This window comes from Trichomycterus rosablanca, chromosome 13 (assembly GCF_030014385.1).
Source record: "Trichomycterus rosablanca isolate fTriRos1 chromosome 13, fTriRos1.hap1, whole genome shotgun sequence".
Lineage (NCBI taxonomy): Eukaryota > Metazoa > Chordata > Actinopteri > Siluriformes > Trichomycteridae > Trichomycterus > Trichomycterus rosablanca.
In genome coordinates, this window is record NC_086000.1 from 32,954,358 (window position 1) to 32,971,503 (window position 17,146).

Here is a 17,146-nt window from a genome sequence, read left to right on the forward strand (position 1 = left end):
ATGAACCTTGTGTAATGAGTAAAATCCTAATAAACAAGCAAACAAAATTGTCCATGACTGTGTTTGACATCCAACTTGAACTGATAAATCATGGGTGACCTGTAACTACCTGAATAGAACTAAAGTGTAAAACATGATTTTAAAATCCTAATAAAACAAAACCAAATCTCTTTACTAATATCTTTACTGCCCAGAGAACCTTTAAGAACAATGTCAATGATCTCACTGGAAAAAACTACGTCACTAATTAAAACAAAATTAAACTGGAAAAAGAACCAGCACGTGTCCCCCCAAAAAGCAAAAGTAACTGCCTTTTGCTTGGAAATGAATTTATAAAATTTCTGATCCTGGTCTTGCTCAGGAGTAAAGGCGAGCAGCTTCTCTGGAGCTGTTTGCATTAACAGACCCAGTGCGCAGGGCAGCAAGTGTTAAAAACAGCCTGGGCGTCGACCCAGCAAGAGTTCTGCCAGTTGCACATGTAGTTCAGATGGAAAAGCGAAGCTGAGGAATGCTTCTTCCCTCGAGTCCGGCGGTTGGTTAACACTTTCTCAGACATTACGTTGCTCATAGATGTCTCCTGTAGCCCCGCACGAAGGTGTGACTCATTGTCAGATTGAATTTTGGTTAGAAAGGTATTCTGTGTGGACCAGAGTGGAACATCTTCAGCAGCTGTGGGATGTGCATGTAGACGGCATGCTCAGATTGTCTTTTCTTCTGCCAACAATAGCTCTGTTATATCTGTAAGCCCAGACAGGGATTTCATTACTGGCTGTTTCATTGTTCTGCTCTCTAAATGTGTTAAATTTTACTGTCAAAACCAAGGGCCAAATAATTGCAGTTCCAGAACCCATTCAGCTTTATGATGTTTATAGCATGGTGGGAGCGTAATAACAATAAAGAGCTGTTTGCCTTTTTTTGTCCTTGCAGCTGATTAAAAAAAGAGCCTGGGTCGTCTATCCTGAGGTATGCGGTGACTATGGCAACACATACCGTAGATGTAACCTGATGCAAAGCATATGTGGTACAAACAGCGCTGGAACTTCTGAAAGCTTGGTGTGTGTGTGTGTGTGTGTGTGTAGCTGAAGTCAAAAGTTCTAGGGGACGTATTTTATGATAGTCCTGGGATTTTAATCACTTCTATTGTTTATCTGTTTGTGACTGTTTTTTTATGGCAGACTTTAAGCCCAAGGCTACATAAAACTCATTTGACTGTGGACAGTTTTCCCAGGTTTTTTTTTGGCAAGAAACCATGAAACCACTAATGATGTGGGCACAAAAGATCACCAGCTACCATCATTTCCATGCAGATATTCTAAAAACTCACAATAAACTTATTTTTTTTACTTTGTTCCAATCATTTGGTTACAGAAAAAGATCAGTTGCAGTTGAAGTCAAAAGTTCTAAGGGACATATTTCATGATAGTCCTGGGATTTTAACTATTTCTTCTTTTTTTATTTTCTGTGATTATTATTATTTATTTTTTTTGGCAAACTTCAAACCCAAGGCAACATAACTTGAGCAACTCATTTGACTGTAGACAGTTTTCCCAGTTTCAGCATAATTTATTTCATAGAAGGCCTGCTTTTGGTTATTCTTGAATTGTTTTTGATGACCTGGACAAATTTACTTTAAGCATAAAGGTTTTTGGGCAAGAAACCAAGAAATCAAGAAAACATTAATTATGTGGACACAGAGAAATCACCAGCTACAATCATTTTCATGCAGATATTCTGAAACCCAAAATAAACTTATTAAATAACCCAAATTCATGGCATTTTAAGTATGTTCCAATGTTTAGTCACAGAAAAAGAATCAGTGGCAGAAATTAATAAAATTCCAATTAAAATGTGTGTGTGAGTGTGTAGCTGAAGTCAAAAAGTATTTCATGATAGTTCCGAGATTTGTATCACTTCTTCTACTGTTTATTTTCTGTGATTAATTTTTATGGCATTTTTAAGCCCAAGGCAACATAAAACTCACTTGACTGTGGACAGTCTTCCCAGTTTCAGCATCATTTATTTTATACAAGACCTGTTGTTAGTAATTCTTGAATTATATATGATCACCTGGATGAATTTACTTTGAGCATAAAGTGAAGTTCGGGATTTCTGTGCAGAAACCAAGAAATCAAGAAACCACTAATTATGTGGACAGCAAAAAATCACCAGCTACAATCACTTTCATGTAGATATTCTAAAAACCCACAATAACCTTATTAAATAACTCAAATTCTTGATATTTTTATCAGTATTTTCCAACCATTTGGTTACAGAAAAAGATCAGTTGCAGAAATCAATAAAATTCAGTGATTACAAAATTCCAATTAAAATGTGTGTGTGTGTGTGTGTGTGTGTGTGTGTGTGTGTGTGTGTGTGTGTGTGTGTGTGTGTGGAGCTTACGTTAAAAGTTTTAGGGAATGTATTTCATTATAGTCCTAAGATTTTAATCACTTTCTCTACTGTTTATTTTCTGTGATAGATTTTCTTTTTATGGCAGACTTTAAGCCCAAGGCAACATAAAACTTACTTGACTGTGGACAGTTTTCCCAGAGTCAGCATCATTTATTTCATAGAAGCTCTGTTTTTGGTAATTCTTGAATTATATTTGATCACCTAGATGAATTTACTTTGAGCATAAAGTGAAGTTTGGGATTTCTGTGCAGAAACCAAGAAAATCAAGAAACCATTAATTATGTGGACAGCAAAAAATCACCAGCTACAATCACTTTCATGTAGATATTCTAAAAACCCACAATACATCTACAAAACAACTTAAATTCTTGATATTTCAGGATAGTCCTGGGATTTTAATCATTTCTTCTACTGTCTATTTTTTTGTGATTGATTTTCTTTTCATGGCAGACTTGAAGCCCAATGTAAAACTCACTTGACTGTGGACAGTTTTCCCAGTTTCAGCATCATTTATTTCACAGAAGATCTGTTTTGGGTAATTCTTGAATTATTTTTAATTACCTGGGCAAATTTACTTTGAGCATAAAGTGAAGTTTGGGTTTTTTGGGCAAGAAACCAAGAAATCAAGAAACCATTAATTATGTGGACAGCAAAAAAATCACCAACAACTTAAATTCTTGATATTTTATCAGTATGTTCCAATCTACGGCTACAGAAAAAGATCAGTTGCAGAAATCAATAAAATTCAATTATTCCAAAATTCCAATTAAAATTGTGTGTGTGTGTGTGCGTGCGTACGTGCGTGCGTGTGTAGCTGAAGTTAAAAGTTCTAGGGGACATATTTCACGATAGTCCTGGGATTTTAATAATTTCTTCTACTGTTTATATGTGATTGATTTTTTTATGGCAGACTTGAAGCCCAACGTAAAACCCGTTCATCATTGCTGTAATTACTTTGTCAGTAATTCTTGAATCATATTTGATTGACACGAATTTAGGCATAAAGTGAAGTTTGGGGGGGTTTTGTTAGCAAGAAACTAAGAAATCAAGAAAATCAAGAAACCACTAATTACGTGGGCACAGCTACAATCATTTCCATGTAGATATTCTGACCCACAATAAACTTATTAAATATCTCAAATTCTTGATATTGTTAAATATGTTCCAATTATTTAGTAACAGAAAAAAGATCAGTTGCATAAATCAATGAAATGCAATGATTCCAAAATTCCAATTAAAATGTGTGTGTGTGTGTGTACCCATACCTGGCTTGCCATGACCTTCTCATCTAAAAAAAATCAAAACAATATTATTATCTGTCTCAAACTTATTGGGCTGAGTGACAAATTAAAGGAAAACATAAATACTAGCCTTAGTCACATCTTGTGTTGTTCTGACCAACCAAAAACATGCAAGAAGGTGGATTGACTGATGATTCATTTGACCATATCACACAGTTTACAGATTTCACATTAGATCAGTACAGACTGTTTTTGCACCTGCCACTTTAATCTAAAATCAAGGTCACCTGAGCACGCTCAGCATTCTTTCCATGCCACAGAGCATCTTATTGCTAACATCTGCACCGGTTCTACCTCCAGTTATTTTCTCAGCCATTTTCTTTACATGTCACCGTTCTGTATATAATACAGCACCACACATTTTCACAATGAAGGTAAATCCAACGGTAGTACAAGAATGTAAAAGTTGGGAGATGTTTTAGTTGCTAGGCGACTAGTATGCTAATGAAGATGCTGGTCTCGAGCTGCATCTGAGCAGTGCTGAGATTTGTTTTAATCACTCTCGGTGAGAAAGAAGAAGAAATCAAGCAGACATTCTGATGAACGCTGTAATTAAAGTATCTATAAAGTAGAGGAGAGGCTCCATTATCCCTCACTAAATTATTAGGAAGTGACAGGTCAGATCTGGGTTGGTGGCAGGGTGGGTGGTTAAGATCGGAGAGAAGACATGAGCAGTTGGTGCAAAGTACCTGGCTGCTGGGCAACAGTGCTAACGGCAATGAAAATGTATAATTTATTTCTTCTGTGATACGAGGAGGTGGTTATAATGTTATGGCTGATGGCTGAAGTAAAATTTATAATAAAAATGGAATCAGTATGAATTTTAAAGCTTTTATAAATATTTTATATTTTTGTTATCCATTTTGCACTTTAAATACAAATTAAATAATTTTTTTTAATATATTTTATCCAATTAAATCTGAGCTTTTTTTTTTTTTACAATTTATATATTGCTGTATCTTGCAGCTTTTTCCCTTTAAAAGCAATTTTTGAAAAATTCTCACTTTTGTCTAAAGTTTCAAGCACACCTGAAGATTATTCAAAATTAAACACAACAAATTATATTCATATAAATCATTTCTTTACAAAAACCAAAAGAAGTGATAAGCTAGGAGTCAACCCAAACAAAATGTCATGTATGTGTGAAGTAGTGTAAACAAACAGGCTGCTCCAGCATAATTACTTCCTCTTGTTTATGGTTGCGGTGGATCTGGTACTATCCAAAAACACGGGGCACAAGCCAGGAAAACACCCTGGACAGGACACCAGTTCATGAAAGAACAACACTCACAAATTCACTCTCTTATTCACACGTAGGGGTAATCTAAAACAGATATATTTTATACTGGCATGATTTTGGAGGTTGGAGAAAACCAGAGTACCTGAAGGAAATGTCAAAATTCATACATACACTTCATACATACCGACTGTTTAAGGGAAAAAAAGATGATCTGAATTCTTGAAACTGATTTGCAACTGAGCAATAAAACTGTGATAAATGCAGATTTTTATTTAAAAATAAAGTATTTAATTAAATGAAACATAAATAAATGACAGTGTTTATTATTTTCACTCCGGCACTGAGATTCTTTTTTTAGAAACAATAAAAGCAGTTTACCCTGCTGCATCTTGCTGTGCTGTTGTTACTGTAAACACATCCTGCTGGGTCCATGACCATTTTCAGTGAGCTATTTCTGCTTATGAATCAGGATTTTTTTTTTTTTTTGCTTCCTGTCATAATGGGGGAATAAATAATCTTACTTTGAAATTACGTTGGCTCTATTATCACCACATGTACTCAGTCTGCTACCTCTCAAAACCTCATTTATGCTTTATTTTTTCTACAACAGTACACACTACCTGTCAAAAGTTAAAGAACACCTCGTCATGAGAGGGATTATTTTCAGGATAATTTACATTTTTGAATAATAGTATTTCAGTGACCCAGAAAAATCAAAAACACCCTTTAACTGAGATTCATGTTTTGTGTGTTGTAGCCTAGTGGCTAAGGTGCTGGACTAGTAACCGAAAGGTTGCTTGTACAAGCCCCATCACTGCCAGGTTACCACTGTTGAGCCCTTGAGCAAGGCCCTTAACCCTCAATTGCTTAGACTGTATACTGTGACAGTACTGTATATGGTTTTGAATAAAAAAGTGTCTGCTAAATGCTGAAAAAATTTATATTTAAAGTTTTATTTATGCCATACAGCTGTTGGTTCGAAACTCGGCGTTACCACTGGTCGGCTGGGTGCCATGTAGCAGGTAATTGGTAGTGCCTGCAGCAGACACTAATTGGCTACTGTGTCTGCTATGGGGTGAGATGACTAGACTATGTGTGGGTGGGGTCTTCAAACGCTGTGCAAGGACCCTGATTAGCAGATAGAGGCGCCTGTGCAGAAGCATGGGTGAAAAAGAAAGGGTCCACTAGGGACTGCACACAGGTTGGAGGAGGCATGAGCAGGAAATATACCTTCCTTTAATGCAATCAGGGATCCCCAGCAGTGAAAGACTGATTGACTATGCTAAATCAAGAGAAAAATGGCAGAAAATGCATAAATAAATAGAAAAAAAAAAACACAACACACTCAGATTCATAATTTTATTTAATATGGAACCTCCCATTTTAAAATATATACTCTTGTTAGCTCCTCTATAACAGCTATAAAGTTAATTCATTAATAAAGTACAAGCAATGTCTCAAACTGTATGCTAAATATGTAAAAACAATGATAGATCAGGTACCATGATTGTATGATTTTAAATTGGGCAGTCCGGTGGCTCAGTGGGTAGCACTGTCACCTCACAGCAAGAAGGTCCTGGATTCAATTCCCAGGTGGAGCACTCTGGGTCCTTTCTGTGTGGAGTTTGCATGTTCTCCCTGTGTCTGTGTGGGTTTCCTTCGGGAGTTCCGGTTTCCTCCCACAGTCCAAAGACGTGCGGTGAGGTGAACTGGAGATACAAAATTGTCCACGACTGTGTTTGAAATTAAAATATTTGTACTGATTAATCTTCTGTAACCAATAATTACCTGTCCTGTCATGAATGTGACCAAAGTGTGTAAAACATAATGTTAAAATCCTAATAAATAAATGAATATGATTTCAAATCACACCCCCTGTCAACCACCCAATCAACCCCAACTGTCACTGAGCTGCACAAACTGTAAACACGTCACATCTAAAGCAAGGCTTTTAAATTCTTTGGGTAGACGAAAGCACTCAAAATTTCACATATTTGCCTTTGTTGCACTTATTTTCAATGAGTTAATATACCGTAAGAAGATTAGAAAGAGGAAAATCACAGTGCCAATGCCTGCCAGTGTTAGTGGTGCCACAGACCCTGCTGGGAATGCAAGGATGGCGAAACACACTGCGTGAGAAAAACAGCCAGTCTGGTCAAGCAAACACTTCTCTATAATCACGCTGGTGATACCTCAACATCTGCAGTCAATCCCAGGGTGCAAAAAACACCTCTCGCAAAGCATCAAACAAATTGACCTTATTTCCTGTAGGAGACAAAAAGAACTAGTTACTTTTTACAGATTATGAAACTGAGTCTGTTACATTCTTCTGAACTGCCGTCCAGATTTTTAGGATGGTTGGATGTGCACTTGGATAGATGAACAAAGACGCTTGTTCATTGATTCTTCAAAACAGAAGTGTTTAAACTTTTCACGCTGGACTGAAAAGACTGAGTATTGATTAAGAATGAAGCTTCAACTTAAGCAAGGGATTTACTCACCTGAGGCTGAGATAGAGCATCAGGATTAGGGAGATGCTGCTTAAATGTTTGACAGTGGTTAGATTTTCCAGTACCGAATTGTGACAATTGGTAAGAATCTTGTTATACAGACGTGCCAGATGTAATCATGCACCTAGGATATTAGATAATGAATCTAATTGCAGGAAACAAAAACTAACCAAAAGAATAACCTAATAAACTGTAACATGTTCACCTGGTGTAGAGATCAGCAAGGACATGTGTTGCAGAATCATACCAACCTGCTATTATAATAGAATAGAATGTCTTTATTTGTCATACATACATATACAGACGTACAGTACAATGAAATTCTTTCTTTGTGTATCCCAGCTTGTTTGGGAGATGGGGTCAGAGCGCAGGGTCAGCCATTGTACGGCGCCCCTGGAGCAGAGAGGGTTAAGGTGGCTGTATGGCAGAGCTGGGATTCGAACTCTCAACCTTTCAGTTGATAGCCCAAAGCTCTACCCACTAGGCTACCACTGTCCCATCATACAGTCTCTGTTTGGGAGTGCCCTTTACATACCGGCTATGTATTTATATACTGGCCTCGTTATGGTTGACTCACTGACATTGTGCTATATGGTGTTTACGCCTTTTGACACCTGCAGGCTCTGCAAGGTTGGTACTTTTGTTTTCACCCATTCATAAGCTGGTATTCTGTGATCAACTTTCAGAGGAACTCGGCCAGTGCCCACAGATAGAGCTACACTGGACACAGACTGCATTAGTGATGGAGTGGCTGCTCTGCTCCTTTTAAATTTCCACCCGGGGTTCCTCTGTTTTTTATGTCATTTTTTCAAAAACGTGAGTTATCATATGCTGGTGGACTGAGTAGCTAATGTTGTGATAACTTTTTTGTGTTATCTTTTTCCTTTTATCTAATCTTCCTACTTTCCTCAGCGGCCATACACTGCACTGGGGGCTTATGGCTGATGCCCCTGATGAATGAGCGTATGGTCTGAGTTTTTTGACATTCAACAGGAACAGCGTAGGCTTATGTCCTACAAACATTCCTTTTGTTCTGGGCAGGCATGTGTAACATGTGGAAACTACACTTATGCATCAATCTGCAACATCCCCCCACACATACACCTGCCATACAGTGGAGACATGGCAGGTTGGGACATTACATACAAATATTGAACCTACATGTGATACCTAGACTACATCTTTTTAGGTAGATTCAGAGGAGAACTAGTCAAGTCACATTTCTCATGTATTACAACAAAATTGCAGCATAATGGAAGTGCGCTCTTAGGTGCTAGACTGTCCTGTCTGCAGTTCAGACATTTTTGAGCATTATACAGCATCAGTGGCACCATATGGTTGTGCAGCTGAAGACTTGCATAATAGAACAATGGCAAACAATTTGCTTTAAAATAGCATCAATGGTTGCCTTTAGTCACATATTAAAAAAAAGAAAATGTGATTAACACATTGGCTTAGGGCAGTTGTAGCCTAGCGGTTAAGGAACTGTACTAGAAATCAAAAGGTTGCTGGTTCAAGCCCCTTTACAGGTTGCCACTGTTGGACCTTTGAGCAATATACAGTCACAATACTGTAAGTTGCTCTGTATAAAAGCGTCTGGTAAATGCCAGAAATGTAAATGTAATGCTTAGCTAGTAGAGTGTGTGCTGAACATCAACATGTTTTCTGAGGTCCAGGGTTCGATCCTTGCTTCCATTCACTATCTGTAAAGAGTTTCTGATGTTCTTCTAATGTCCAGGTACAGTTTTCTTTCACTTCCAAAAAACATGAAAAGGATGAACTGGCTACTTTTAATTGACCCTAGGTCAGGTCCCTAGGGTTGTGTATGGGTGTGTGTCCTGTCCATGGTGTGTTTCTGCCTTGCTTTAAATGTTTGTGACCCTAAAATAGACAAAGCAGTTATTGAAAATTTAATTATATGTTCAAAAGAAAGTTAATTCTGGAAAATCTTGGAAAGACCCTTTTTATTTCAGTATGACTGTGCCACTGTGCACAAAGCACAAAGGTTTGAAAAGCTTGATGTGGAGGAACTCCAGTATTCTGCACAGAGCCCTGATGTCAACCCCACTAAACCTGAATGTGCTGCATCTGTGTATTAATGTTCATGGTTTTAGAATGTGTTTTCCACCAAGCTCATGATCAGGTGTATACATACTTTAGGCTGTATAGTTTAAATTTTGTTGTTAATCCCTAAAACAAAATTCTTCTTGTTTTAATTTCCATAGCTTAAAGTTCCTGATATAGCTATGTATAGCTATAATGCTTATTTATGGCAAAATTATTAAATAAACCACAATGGCAAATCTTTCCAAAGTGAACGGTTTTATTAACAGTTTGATGAGGACTAACTCCATTTTATCGCCCATGTGTTCAGTTGTAATGTTTTGGTGTCCAATTTGTTAGCCATATAATGTTTGTCTGTTGTCTTTATGTCTGTGTTTGTACAGTGGTGGAAAAAAATTCAGCCTTCCTGTTCTATTTCCATAGCTTGTGTAATAACCAACCAAAAACCTACTGTTTTAACAACAATAACCTCTCCATAGTCCCAGAAGTTTGTTTTTAGTGGCTCTCTGAAGCACTTTAGGTAAAGAATAAACCAGGATTATAGCAGTCTGTTATTTTAACCCAGTTTTATTGAAACTGCACATTGCTCAACCTTGTTTTGAGCTACTTTACAAACACTGCATGTGAAACGTGTTATTTTCCTGCTGGATTGAAGCGCTGAGGGCTGACTCAGTCCTGCTGAACGTTGAGTTCATTTCAGTACAATAGTGTGACCAGTGCAGGCTGTAATTCAGTCTGAAGAGCGTCCCACTGTGCAGCCTTATGCCTCGCTCCTGAAGCCCAACGTCGGCAAGCTTGTCATTTTAGCAAGTAAAAGCAATGATTAACACTGCTAAGGGTCCATTTAGAAATATAATATAACAACTACCTTCCTCTGTGATCACGTCTAAACACTGCATATCACTTTATGGGAATAAATGTGGCTTTTTTTTACTACGACTAAGACTCAGACTGTTTGTTATATGTTTGTTTTTATTTTGTCACATGGCTTGTCACACCGGTACACAACACTACATAGCCAAAAATATGTGGACAAGCATTTTGAGTAGTGCATTTACATTTTCAGCATTTAGAAGACGCTTTTATCCAAAGCAACATACATCACTGTGACAGTATATAGTCTTAGCAACTGAGGGTTAAGGGCCTTGCTCAAGGGCCCAACAGTGGCAACCTGTCAGTTGTGGGGCTTGAACCAGCGACCTTCTGATTACTAGTCCAGTACCCTAACCGCTAGGCTACAACTGCCCTATTGGCTGTTTCTGTCTTATTTATTGCTTTCAGGTGCAGAATCATACACAAGTGCAATGCCCATGGATAAAAACTTGCAGCAGGTATTAAATTCATATCCTGTAAACTAAAAAAAAATGGTCAACTATTATTGTAAAGTGAACATGTCTAGGCACAGCGACATGTCGTCCATAAAAGCACAAGCCCACAGACCAGGACCAGTAACTGCTTAAGCACATCAGCCCAGGATCTGTTCACACTTAGCTTTCTAGGTGGGTTTTCCATCGCCACGCTGTCACAAGCAAGATTATCATGCACAGTGGTGTAAAACACATCATCATAAAACACAGTGTCTGGACGTGCGGATGCCGGGAGAATAATGCATTCAATAATACGTCGGCTGCTGTAGTGCCAGCCTTTTAGAATGGCAGAGGAGAAAAAGTAACCTGAGCTTATCTGGTCATTTGGACCCCTTTGTTTCAGTGACAGAAAATCTTGCACTAGCAGCCAGTGACATTTAAAAATGTAAAAAAAAATGTTAAAAAGCGTGTTGTTCCTTGTTTGTGGCAAAAGTTTGGAAAAGTCATTACCTGAATAATGTCCTGTGCACAAGGTAGAATCCATAAAAAATAGTATGCTGAGTTGAGCGTGAAAAAGAAATTGACTGACCTCCATAAAACCCGGATCTCAGCCCCATCTAGCAGCTTTGGAATGAATTGAAACTCAGACTGTGACCTCACTAATGCTGCAATCGCACCATGATTTAGCATGTCAGTTTTTAAAATTGAGTTTATGGCAAAAACCGATGCCAATTTCCAGTGTGAATAACATTTAACATTTAAACCAGGCAAAATTTCATAGAGTTTAAGTATGTGAAAGGTTTTCCTGCAAACTATCGTCTGTGACCAATAGTGCAACTGCTTTGCTCTGTTTATCTTTGGAGTGGTGCTGCCTGCTTCTCATAACAAAAATTGGCAAAAGCATTTACTGCAACAGTGCAATGAGATTCAATACAATAACCTGACTACAAACTATTCAATAAAATATTATGAAAACTATTTACAGTAGAACACACACACACACACACACACACACACACACACACACACACGTGTGTGCAGCATGTGGTTTTGCATTGTCTTGCTGAAAAATGCATGGACGTCCCTGGAAAAGATGATGCAACATATGTTGCTCTAAGATCTCAATATACTTTTTTTTCTACATTAATGCTGCCATCACAGAAGTGCAAATGACCTTTGCCAAGTTTTTTTTGCGAAATGCTGATTGCTGGTCCATCCTAGATGCCTCCGAGCCCAGAGGAGTCGACGTCACTTCTGGACATGGTTAACATAAGGCTTCTTTTTTGCACAGTAAAGTTTTAAGTGGCATTTGTGCAGTAACTCTGTATTGTAGAGCTTGACAAAAGTTTGCCAAAGTAATCCCTCACCCATGTGGTTATTTCAGCTATTGTTGGCGATTCTTGATGTGGCGCCGTCTGAGGGATCGAAGATCACGAGTGTTCAGCTTAAGCGTGCGCCCTTGGCCTTTACACACTGAAATTCCTCCTGATACCTTGAGTTGTTTAATGATATTATGCAATGTAGTGGGTAAATTATGCAAATCCCTTCCAATCTTTCTTTGAGGTTCATTGTAACCCTAGATTTTAACCCATACTAGATCTTGGGAGCACATCACCCCAACTTTAAAACACCTACATTGGCTTCCAGTACAATACAGAATACAATATAAACTGTTGGTGCTGGTTTTTAGATCTCTAGGCCTCGCACCTTCATATCTTGGAAGTCTGCTAACATCATACTCTCCAGCTCGGTCTCTTCGCTCTTCCACCCGGCATCTGTTAAATGTTCCCCCCTCTAAATTACGTACAATTGGTGATAGGGCATTCAGTGTCGCAGGCCCCAAGTTGTGGAATATTCTCCCTCTTGAGCTACGTGCCTGCTCATTTGCAGCTGTGTTCAAAACCCGTCTCAAAACTCATCTTTTCCAGCTGGCTTTTGGGTGACTCAGAACTGTGCCACATGTTTGGTGTTTTCCATGTTTGTAAATGTGTATTTTATTTATAATTTTGCTTAGATTTTCTTTATTTTTATTGTACAGTTTCCTTGGGTGTCATGAAAGGTCCTCTGATCATCTTTGCTCATCAAAGACTCAGCCTTACCTGGATGCTGCTTTTGTACCAAACCATGATTACAATCACCTGTTGACATCACCTGTTTGGAATCACATCATTATTTAGTGTTTTCACCTCATTACTAGCCCTAAATTGCCCCCGTCCCAACTTTTTTTGGAATGTGTTGCAGGCCTGAAATGCAGGAATGGATGTAAAAAAGTTGAGCAGACAAAACATAAAATATCTTGAGTTTAGACTGCAATCAAAAAAAGTAAATGTAAGGAACACTGTGTTTTTATTTTATTTGCATTTTCCCTACTGTCCCAATTTTTTCTGATTTGGGGTTGTACTGTATATATATATACAGTATATATATATATATATATATATATACAGTGTATCACAAAAGTGAGTACACCCCTCACATTTCTGCAAATATTTCATTATATCTTTTTATGGGACAACACTATAGACATGAAACTTGGATATAACTTAGAGTAGTCAGTGTACAACTTGTATAGCAGTATAGATTTACTGTCTTCTGAAAATAACTCAACACACAGCCATTAATGTCTAAATAGCTGGCAACATAAGTGAGTACACCCCACAGTGAACATGTCCAAATTGTGCCCAAATGTGTCGTTGTCCCTCCCTGGTGTCATGTGTCAAGGTCCCAGGTGTAAATGGGGAGCAGGGCTGTTAAATTTGGTGTTTTGGGTACAATTCTCTCATACTGGCCACTGGATATTCAACATGGCACCTGATGGCAAAGAACTCTCTGAGGATGTGAGAAATAGAATTGTTGCTCTCCACAAAGATGGCCTGGGCTATAAGAAGATTGCTAACACCCTGAAACTGAGCTACAGCACGGTGGCCAAGGTCATACAGCGGTTTTCCAGGACAGGTTCCACTCGGAACAGGCTTCGCCAGGGTCGACCAAAGAAGTTGAGTCCACGTGTTCGGCGTCATATCCAGAGGTTGGCTTTAAAAAATAGACACATGAGTGCTGCCAGCATTGCTGCAGAGGTTGAAGACGTGGGAGGTCAGCCTGTCAGTGCTCAGACCATACGCCGCACACTGCATCAACTCGGTCTGCATGGTCGTCATCCCAGAAGGAAGCTGACGCACAAGAAAGCCAGCAAACAGTTTGCTGAAGACAAGCAGTCCAAGAACATGGATTACTGGAATGCCCTGTGGTCTGACGAGACCAAGATAAACTTGTTTGGCTCAGATGGTGTCCAGCATGTGTGGCGGCGCCCTGGTGAGAAGTACCAAGACAACTGTATCTTGCCTACAGTCAAGCATGGTGGTGGTAGCATCATGGTCTTGGGCTGCATGAGTGTTGCTGGCACTGGGGAGCTGCAGTTCATTGAGGGAAACATGAATTCCAACATGTACTGTGACATTCTGAAACAGAGCATGATCCCCTCCCTTCGAAAACTGGGCCTCATGGCAGTTTTCCAACAGGATAACGACCCCAAACACAACCTCCAAGATGACAACTGCCTTGCTGAGGAAGCTGAAGGTAAAGGTGATGGACTAAACCCAATTGAGCACCTGTGGCGCATCCTCAAGTGGAAGGTGGAGGAGTTCAAGGTGTCTAACATCCACCAGCTCCGTGATGTCATCATGGAGGAGTGGAAGAGGATTCCAGTAGCAACCTGTGCAGCTCTGGTGAACTCCATGCCCAGGAGGGTTAAGGCAGTGCTGGATAATAATGGTGGTCACACAAAATATTGACACTTTGGGCACAATTTGGACATGTTCACTGTGGGGTGTACTCACTTATGTTGCCAGCCATTTAGACATTAATGGCTGTGTGTTGAGTTATTTTCAGAAGACAGTAAATCTAAACTGCTATACAAGTTGTACACTGACTACTCTAAGTTATATCCAAGTTTCATGTCTATAGTGTTGTCCCATGAAAAGATATAATGAAATATTTGCAGAAATGTGAGGGGTGTACTCACTTTTGTGATACACTGTATATATATATATATATATATATATATATATATATATATATATATATATGTATATACCTGTATATATATATATATATACAGTATATCCAGGTACACAAATCCACAAAGTTGAGTCAGTTCATCTACACACAAAGTTTGGTGTGGGGATATGTTTCGTCACTCATCCAAGTGACTTCCCCAGTCAAAAGAAGCATTCTTACTAGTGGTCTGAGACTTAAGATACTCCCTGTACATCCACTTATGCAATTACATACAGTACATTATGTTTACATTTCATCTCTTTTCTCTTTTTCAGCGTGTCCAGTCCTCCAATTTGGCCAGGGAATCACTTCTACAGAAAAAACAAGGGGGTCCTCCTACCAGGTACTGTGAATCAACCTTCTTCCTCTCTTTTTCACACACAAAGGCTGATTTGGTTCTGCGAAATCCAAACCTGTATTTCTGATTCACTTCAAAGAGCCGAAAACAAGGAATCTCAGTTTTATTTGCACGGTCTTTAGACAAGCTCGAACAAAACAAAGGGCTCACATTCACGCACCTGGCTGCCTCATAGAGGAATCAGTGCAGAGGGTGCGTGTTATGTTTGTTCTGGATTTAAAAGAAGCCTCTCCAAATCCGAATCCATTTTTCCTGCCTGCTTTTTAATTTGGTTTTTGAATTTACATAGTCGTCTCCTTCTGTTACTGTAATCCAGCCGAATTTCTCTTTTTTCTGTGTTTAACTCAGAGCTATCAGTAGCATTCAGAGGGGGATTAGGTTTAAACCAGCGCTTTGCTTTTGTCATTGACCAGTTGGTCTGTATTCTGAGCTCCAGTCATCCTAGAGAGAAACACAGAAAGCAGATCACTTCTGTAGAGAAAAAATAAAGCACATGAGTCATGAGAGCTCAGAGCCTCGGCTTTGTTTTACAAAAGTTAATCAAGTATCTGGACTTTTATTTAAGTCACCACAACCTTTATAAAACTTTTTTATGTTATTCATTTAAGTTTGCTGGCTGGTCAGAATGTACAACTAATATATTTCTTATTATAATAGTATATATACTGTATATATATATATATACCGTATATATATACAGTGTATCACAAAAGTGAGTACACCCCTCACATTTCTGCAAATATTTTATTATATCTTTTCATGGGACAACACTATAGAAATAAAACTTGGATATAACTTAGAGTAGTCAGTGTACAACTTGTATAGCAGTGTAGATTTACTGTCTTCTGAAAATAACTCAACACACAGCCATTAATGTCTAAATAGCTGGCAACATAAGTGAGTACACCCCACAGTGAACATGTCCAAATTGTGCCCAAATGTGTCAATATTTTGTGTGACCACCATTATTATCCAGCACTGCCTTAACCCTCCTGGGCATGGAATTCACCAGAGCTGCACAGGTTGCTACTGGAATCCTCTTCCACTCCTCCATGATGACATCACGGAGCTGGTGGATGTTAGACACCTTGAACTCCTCCACCTTCCACTTGAGGATGCGCCACAGGTGCTCAATTGGGTTTAGTCCATCACCTTTACCTTCAGCTTCCTCAGCAAGGCAGTTGTCATCTTGGAGGTTGTGTTTGGGGTCGTTATCCTGTTGGAAAACTGCCATGAGGCCCAGTTTTCGAAGGGAGGGGATCATGCTCTGTTTCAGAATGTCACAGTACATGTTGGAATTCATGTTTCCCTCAATGAACTGCAGCTCCCCAGTGCCAGCAACACTCATGCAGCCCAAGACCATGATGCTACCACCACCATGCTTGACTGTAGGCAAGATACAGTTGTCTTGGTACTTCTCACCAGGGCGCCGCCACACATGCTGGACACCATCTGAGCCAAACAAGTTTATCTTGGTCTCGTCAGACCACAGGGCATTCCAGTAATCCATGTTCTTGGACTGCTTGTCTTCAGCAAACTGTTTGCGGGCTTTCTTGTGCGTCAGCTTCCTTCTGGGATGACGACCATGCAGACCGAGTTGATGCAGTGTGCGGTGTATGGTCTGAGCACTGACAGGCTGACCTCCCACGTCTTCAACCTCTGCAGCAATGCTGGCAGCACTCATGTGTCTATTTTTTTAAAGCCAACCTCTGGATATGACGCCGAACACGTGGACTCAACTTCTTTGGTCGACCCTGGCGAAGCCTGTTCCGAGTGGAACCTGTCCTGGAAAACCGCTGTATGGCCTTGGCCACCATGCTGTAGCTCAGTTTCAGGGTGTTAGCAATCTTCTTATAGCCCAGGCCATCTTTGTGGAGAGCAACAATTCTATTTCTCAC

The 17,146-nt window shown here is 39.2% G+C and overlaps 1 protein-coding gene across 1 annotated transcript in view; it reads left to right on the forward strand.

The window, feature by feature from the left end:
- Positions 1–17,146, forward strand: part of foxn3 (forkhead box N3) — a 172,576-nt gene that overhangs the window by 98,074 nt on the left and 57,356 nt on the right. Inside the window, exon 4 of the mRNA XM_063007057.1 lies at positions 15,166–15,233. Coding sequence (XP_062863127.1) covers positions 15,166–15,233 — 68 coding nt within the window. The remainder of the gene's footprint in view (positions 1–15,165; positions 15,234–17,146) is intronic.